At 59.8% G+C, this 7,500-nt stretch overlaps 1 protein-coding gene across 1 annotated transcript in view; it reads right to left on the bottom strand.

The window, feature by feature from the left end:
- LOC138861930 (mucin-4-like) overlaps positions 1-7,500 on the bottom strand; it is a 23,001-nt gene that overhangs the window by 1,732 nt on the left and 13,769 nt on the right. The window contains exons 9-19 of the mRNA XM_070122397.1: positions 7,337-7,440; positions 7,057-7,300; positions 6,513-6,908; positions 5,953-6,084; positions 5,309-5,440; positions 3,454-3,592; positions 3,172-3,312; positions 2,173-2,948; positions 2,033-2,136; positions 1,548-1,940; positions 1,324-1,464 (exon numbers count right to left, since the gene is read on the bottom strand). Coding sequence (XP_069978498.1) covers positions 1,324-1,464; positions 1,548-1,940; positions 2,033-2,136; positions 2,173-2,948; positions 3,172-3,312; positions 3,454-3,592; positions 5,309-5,440; positions 5,953-6,084; positions 6,513-6,908; positions 7,057-7,300; positions 7,337-7,440 — 2,702 coding nt within the window. The remainder of the gene's footprint in view (positions 1-1,323; positions 1,465-1,547; positions 1,941-2,032; positions 2,137-2,172; positions 2,949-3,171; positions 3,313-3,453; positions 3,593-5,308; positions 5,441-5,952; positions 6,085-6,512; positions 6,909-7,056; positions 7,301-7,336; positions 7,441-7,500) is intronic.

The raw sequence follows: 7,500 nt of genomic DNA, 5'->3' as shown, positions 1-7,500 counted from the left end.
GTCTGACGCTGAGGACAGGGAGCTGAGGGTCTGACGCTGAGGACAGGGAGCTGAGGGTCTGATGCTGAGGACAGGGAGCTGAGGGTCTGACGCTGAGGACAGGGAGCTGAGGGTCTGATGCTGAGGACAGGGAGCTGAGGGTCTGATGCTGAGGACAGGGAGCTGAGGATCTGATGCTGAGGACAGGGAGCTGAGGGTCTGATGCTGAGGACAGGGAGCTGAGGGTCTGATGCTGAGGACAGGGAGCTGAGGGTCTGATGCTGAGGACAGGGAGCTGAGGGTCTGACGCTGAGGACAGGGAGCTGAGGGTCTGATGCTGAGGACAGGGAGCTGAGGATCTGATGCTGAGGACAGGGAGCTGAGGGTCTGATGCTGAGGACAGGGAGCTGAGGGTCTGATGCTGAGGACAGGGAGCTGAGGGTCTGACGCTGAGGACAGGGAGCTGAGGGTCTGATGCTGAGGACAGGGAGCTGAGGGTCTGACGCTGAGGACAGGGAGCTGAGGGTCTGATGCTGAGGACAGGGAGCTGAGGGTCTGACGCTGAGGACAGGGAGCTGAGGGTCTGATGCTGAGGACAGGGAGCTGAGGGTCTGATGCTGAGGACAGGGAGCTGAGGATCTGATGCTGAGGACAGGGAGCTGAGGGTCTGATGCTGAGGACAGGGAGCTGAGGGTCTGATGCTGAGGACAGGGAGCTGAGGATCTGATGCCGAGGACAGGGAGCTGAGGATCTGATGCCGAGGACAGGGAGCTGAGGGTCTGATGCTGAGAAGAGGGAGCTGAGGATCTGACGCTGAGGACAGGGAGCTGAGGATCTGGTGCTGAGGACAGGGAGCTGAGGGTCTGATGCTGAGGACAGGGAGCTGAGGGTCTGATGCTGAGGACAGGGAGCTGAGGGTCTGACGCTGAGGACAGGGAGCTGAGGATCTCATGCTGAGGACAGGGAGCTGAGGGTCTGACGCTGAGGACAGGGAGCTGAGGATCTGATGCTGAGGACAGGGAGCTGAGTGTCTGATGCTGAGGACAGGGAGCTGAGGGTCTGATGCCGAGGACAGGGAGCTGAGGGTCTGACGCTGAGGACAGGGAGCTGAGGGTCTGATGAGGAGGACAAGGAGCTGAGGGTCTGACGCTGAGGACAGGGAGCTGAGGGTCTGACGCTGAGGACAGGGAGCTGAGGGTCTGATGAGGAGGACAAGGAGCTGAGGGTCTGACGCTGAGGACAGGGAGCTGAGGGTCTGACGCTGAGGACAGGGAGCTGAGGGTCTGATGAGGAGGACAAGGAGCTGAGGGTCTGACGCTGAGGACAGGGAGCTGAGGGTCTGACGCTGAGGACAGGGAGCCGAGGATCTGACGCTGAGGACAGGGAGCTGAGGGTCTGACGCTGAGGACAGGGTGCTGATGGTCTGACGCTGAGGACAGGGAGCTGAGGGTCTGACGCTGAGGACAGGGTGCTGAGGGTCTGACGCTGAGGACAGGGAGCTGAGTGTCTGATGCTGAGGACAGGGAGCTGAGTGTCTGATGCTGAGGACAGGGAGCCGAGGGTCTGACGCTGAGGACAGGGAGCCGAGGGTCTGACGCTGAGGACAGGGTGCTGATGGTCTGACGCTGAGGACAGGGAGCTGAGGGTCTGACGCTGAGGACAGGGAGCCGAGGGTCTGACGCTGAGGACAGGGTGCTGAGGATCTGATGCCGAGGACAAGGAGCTGAGGATCTGATGCCGAGGACAGGGAGCTGAGGGTCTGATGCTGAGGACAGGAAGCTGAGGGTCCGATGCTGAGGACAGAGAGCTGAGGGTCTGATACCGAGGACAGGGAGCTGAGAATCTGATGCCGAGGACAGAATGCTGAGGGTCTGATGCTGAGGACAGGGAGCTGAGGGTCTGATACGGAGGACAGGGTGCTGAGGGTCTGATGCTGAGGACAGGGAGCTGAGGGTCTGATGCTGAGGACAGGGAGCTGAGGGTCTGATACCGAGGACAGGGAGCTGAGGGTCTGATGCTGAGGACAGGGAGCTGAGGGTCTGATGCTGAGGACAGGGAGCTGAGGGTCTGATACTGAGGACAGGGAGCTGAGGGTCTGATGCCGAGGACAGAATGCTGAGGGTCTGATGCTGAGGACAGGGAGCTGAGGGTCTGATGCTGAGGACAGAAAGCTGAGGGTCTGATGCTGAGGACAGGGAGCTGAGGGTCTGATGCTGAGGACAGGGAGCTGAGGGTCTGATGCTGAGGACAGGGAGCTGAGGATCTGTTGCTGAGGAAAAGGAGTTGAGGGTCTGGCGCTGAGGACAGGGAGCCGAGGATCTGATGCTGAGGACAGGGAGCTGAGGGTCTGACGCTGAGAACAGGATGCTGAGGGTCTGATGCCGAGGACAGGGAGCTGAGGGTCTGACGCTGAGGACAGGGAGCTGAGGGTCTGATGCTGAGGACAGGGAGCTGAGGGTCTGATGCTGAGGACAGGGAGCTGAGGATCTGATGCTGAGGACAAGAAGTTGAGGGTCTGGCGCTGAGGACAGGGAGCTGAGGATCTGATGCTGAGGACAGGGAGCTGAGGGTCTGACGCTGAGAACAGGATGCTGAGGGTCTGATGCCGAGGACAGGGAGCTGAGGGTCTGACGCTGAGGACAGGGAGCTGAGGATCTGATGCTGAGGACAAAGAGTTGAGGGTCTGGCGCTGAGGACAGGGAGCTGAGGATCTGATGCTGAGGACAGGGAGCTGAGGGTCTGACGCTGAGAACAGGATGCTGAGGGTCTGATGCCGAGGACAGGGAGCTGAGGGTCTGACGCTGAGGACAGGGAGCTGAGGGTCTGATGCTGAGGACATGGAGCTGAGGGTCTAATGCTGAGGACAGGGAGCTGGGGATCTGATGCTGAGGACAGGGAGCTGAGGGTCTGACGCTGAGAACAGGATGCTAAGGGTCTGACGCTGAGGACAGGGAGCTGAGGGTCTGATGCTTAGGACAGGGAGCTGAGGATCTGATGCCGAGGACAGGGAGCTGAGGGTTTGATGCTGAGGACAGGGAGCTGAGGATCTGATGCTGAGGACAGGGAGCTGAGTGTCTGACGCTGAGGACAGGGAGCTGAGGGTCTGATGCTGAGGACAGGGAGCTGAGGGTCTGACGCTGAGGACAGGGAGCTGAGGGTCTGATGCTGAGGACAGGGAGCTGAGGGTCTGACGCTGAGGACAGGGAGCTGAGGATCTTATGCCGAGGACAGGGAGCTGAGGATCTGATGCTGAGAATAGGATGCTCAGGGTCTGATGCTGAGGACAGGGAGCTGAGGATCTGATGCTGAGGACAGGGAGCTGAGGGTCTGATGCTGAGGACAGGGAGCTGAGGATCTGATGCTGAGGACAGGGAGCTGAGGGTCTGATGATTAGGACAGGGAGCTGAGGATCTGATGCTGAGGACAGGGAGCTGAGGATCTGGTGCTGAGGACAGGGAGCTGAGGGTCTGATGCTGAGGTCAGGGAGCTGAGGGTCTGATGCTGAGGACAGGGAGCTGAGGATCTGATGCCGAGGACAGGGAGCCGTGGGTTTGATGCTGAGGACAGGGAGCTGAGGATCTGATGCTGAGGACAGGGAGCTGAGGGTCTGATGCTGAGGACAGAGAGCTGAGGGTCTGATGCTGAGGACAGGGAGCTGAGGATCTGATGCCGAGGACAGGGAGCTGAGGATCTGATGCTGAGGACATGGAGCTGAGGATCTGATGCTGAGGACAGGGAGCTGAGGATCTGATGCTGAGGACAGGGAGCTGAGGGTCTGATGCTGAGGACAGGGAGCTGAGGGTCTGATGCTGAGGACAGGGAGCTGAGGGTCTGATGCTGAGGACAGGGAGCTGAGGATCTGATGCTGAGGACAGGGAGCTGAGGATCTGGTGCTGAGGACAGGGAGCTGAGGGTCTGATGCTGAGGACAGGGAGCTGAGGGTCTGATGCTGAGGACAGGGAGCTGAGGGTCTGACGCTGAGGACAGGGAGCTGAGGATCTGATGCTGAGGAAAGGGAGCTGAGGGTCTGATGCTGAGGACAGGGAGCTGAGGGTCTGATGCTGAGGACAGGGAGCTGAGGGTCTGACGCTGAGGACAGGGAGCTGAGGACAGGGAGCTGAGGGTCTGATGCTGAGGAAAGGGAGCTGAGGGTCTGATGCTGAGGACAGGGAGCTGAGGGTCTGATGCTGAGGACAGGGAGCTGAGGGTCTGGCGCTGAGGACAGGGAGCTGAGGGTCTGATGCTGAGGACAGGGAGCTGAGGGTCTGACGCTGAGGACAGGGAGCTGAGGGTCTGATGCTGAGGACAGGGAGCTGAGGGTCTGATGCTGAGGACAGGGAGCTGAGGATCTGATGCCGAGGACAGGGAGCTGAGGGTTTGATGCTGAGGACAGGGAGCTGAGGATCTGGTGCTGAGGACAGGGAGCTGAGGGTCTGATGCTGAAGACAGGGAGCTGAGGACAGGGAGCTGAGGGTCTGATGCCGAGGACAGGGAGCTGAGGGTCTGACGCTGAGGACAGGGAGCTGAGGGTCTGATGCTGAGGACAGGGAGCTGAGGGTCTGACGCTGAGGACAGGGAGCTGAGGGTCTGATGCTGAGGACAGGGAGCTGAGGGTCTGATGCTGAGGACAGGGAGCTGAGGATCTGATGCTGAGGACAGGGAGCTGAGGGTTTGATGCTGAGGACAGGGAGCTGAGGATCTGATGCTGAGGACAGGGAGCTGAGGGTCTGATGCTGAGGACAGGGAGCTGAGGGTCTGATGCTGAGGACAGGGAGCTGAGGATCTGATGCCGAGGACAGGGAGCTGAGGATCTGATGCCGAGGACAGGGAGCTGAGGGTCTGATGCTGAGGACAGGGAGCTGAGGATCTGATGCTGAGGACAGGGAGCTGAGGGTCTGATACTGAGGACAGGGAGCTGAGGATCTGATGCTGAGGACAGGGAGCTGAGGGTCTGATGATGAGGACAGGGAGCTGAGGGTCTGATGCTGAGGACAGGGAGCTGAGGATCTGGTGCTGAGGACAGGGAGCTGAGGGTCTGATGCTGAGGACAGGGAGCTGAGGGTCTGATGCTGAGGACAGGGAGCTGAGGGTCTGACGCTGAGGACAGGGAGCTGAGGATCTGATGCTGAGGACAGGGAGCTGAGGGTCTGATGCTGAGGACAGGGAGCTGAGGATCTGATGCTGAGGACAGGGAGCTGAGGGTCTGACGCTGAGGACAGGGAGCTGAGGATCTGATGCTGAGGACAGGGAGCTGAGGGTCTGATGCTGAGGACAGGGAGCTGAGGATCTGATGCCGAGGACAGGGAGCTGAGGGTCTGATGCTGAGGACAAGGAGCTGAGGGTCTGACGCTGAGGACAGGGAGCTGAGGATCTGATGCTGAGGACAGGGTGCTGAGGGTCTGGCGCTGAGGACAGGGAGCTGAGGATCTGATGCTGAGGACAGGGAGCTGAGGGTCTGACGCTGAGGACAGGGAGCTGAGGGTCTGATGCTGAGGACAGGGAGCTGAGGGTCTGATGCTGAGGACAGGGAGCTGAGGATCTGACGCTGAGGACAGGGAGCTGAGGGTCTGACGCTGAGGACAGGGAGCTGAGGATCTGATGTTGAGGACAGGGAGCTGAGGGTCTGATGCTGAGGACAGGGAGCTGAGGGTCTGACGCTGAGGACAGGGAGCTGAGGGTCTGATGCTGAGGACAGGGAGCTGAGGGTCTGATGCTGAGGACAGGGAGCTGAGGATCTGATGCTGAGGACAGGGAGCTGAGGGTCTGATGCTGAGGACAGGGAGCTGAGCATCTGACGCTGAGGACAGGGAGCTGAGGATCTGATGCTGAGGACAGGGAGCTGAGGGTCTGATGCTGAGGACAGGGAGCTGAGGATCTGATGCCGAGGACAGGGAGCTGAGGGTTTGATGCTGAGGACAGGGAGCTGAGGATCTGATGCTGAGGACAGGGAGCTGAGGGTCTGATGCTGAGGACAGTGAGCTGAGGATCTGATGCTGAGGACAGGGAGCTGAGGGTCTGATGCTGAGGACAGGGAGCTGAGGCTCTGATGCCGAGGACAGGGAGCTGAGGATCTGATGCTGAGGACAGGGAGCTGAGGATCTGATGCTGAGGACAGGGAGCTGAGGGTCTGATGCTGAGGACAGGGAGCTGAGGGTCTGATGCCGAGGACAGGGAGCTGAGGGTCTGACGCTGAGGACAGGGAGCTGAGAATCTGATGCTGAGGACAGGGAGCTGAGGGTCTGATGCTGAGGACAGGGAGCTGAGGATCTGATGCCGAGGACAGGGAGCTGAGGATCTGATGCTGAGGACAGGGAGCTGAGGATCTGATGCTGAGGACAGGGAGCTGCGGGTCTGATGCTGAGGACAGGGAGCTGAGGGTCTGATGCCGAGGACAGGGAGCTGAGGGTCTGACGCTGAGGACAGGGAGCTGAGGATCTGATGCTGAGGACAAGAAGCTGAGGGTCTGATGCTGAGGACAGGGAGCTGAGGATCTGATGCCGAGGACAGGGAGCTGAGGATCTGATGCTGAGGACAGGGAGCTGAGGGTCTGACGCTGAGGACAGGGAGCTGAGGGTCTGATGCTGAGGACAGGGAGCTGAAGCTGATACTGAGGACAGGGAGCTGAGGGTCTGACGCTGAGGATAGGGAGCTGAGGACAGGATGCTGAGGGTCTGATGCTGAGGGTCTAATGCTGAGGACAGGGAGCTGATGGTCTGATGCTTAGGACAGGGAGCTGAGGACAGGATGCTGAGGGTCTGATGCTGAGGACAAGGAGCTGAGGGTTTGATGCTGAGGACAGGGAGTCGAGGACAGGATGCTGAGGACAGGGTGCTAAGGGTATGATGCTGAAGACAGGGAGCTGAGGGTCTGATCCTGAGGACAGGGAGTCGAGGACAGGATGCTGAGGACAGGGAGCTGAGGGTCTGATGCTGAGGGCAGGGAGCTGAGGGTCTGATGCTGAGAACAGGGAGCTGAGGGTCTGACGCTGAGGACAGGGAGCTGAGGGTCTGATGCTGAGAACAAGATGCTGAGGGTCTGATGCTGAGGACAGGGAGCTGTGGGTCTGATGCTGAGGACAGGGAGCTGAGGGTCTGATGCTGAGAATAGGATGCTCAGGGTCTGATGCTGAGGACAGAGAGCTGAGGGTCTGATGCTGAGGACAGGGAGCTGAGGGTCTGATGCTGAGAATAGGATGCTCAGGGTCTGATGCTGAGGACAGGGAGCTGAGGGTCTGATGCTGAGAATAGGATGCTCAGGGTCTGATGCTGAGGACAGGGAGCTGATGGTCTGATGCTGAGGACAGGGAGCTGAGGGTCTGATGCTGAGAACAGGATGCTGAGGGTCTGATGCTTAGGACAGGGAGTTGAGGGTCTGATGCTGAGAACAGGATGCTGAGGGTCTGATACTGAGGACAGGGAGCTGAGGGTCTGATACTGAGGACAGGGAGCTGAGGGTCTGATACTGAGGACAGGGAGCTGAGGATCTGATGCTGAGGACAGGGAGCTGAGGGTCTGATGATGA

Source organism: Penaeus vannamei, chromosome 6, assembly GCF_042767895.1.
Source record: "Penaeus vannamei isolate JL-2024 chromosome 6, ASM4276789v1, whole genome shotgun sequence".
Taxonomy (NCBI): Eukaryota; Metazoa; Arthropoda; class Malacostraca; order Decapoda; family Penaeidae; genus Penaeus; species Penaeus vannamei.
The sequence above is the reverse complement of the archived record's forward strand: the minus strand, read 5'-3'. Positions and strand labels throughout refer to the sequence as shown.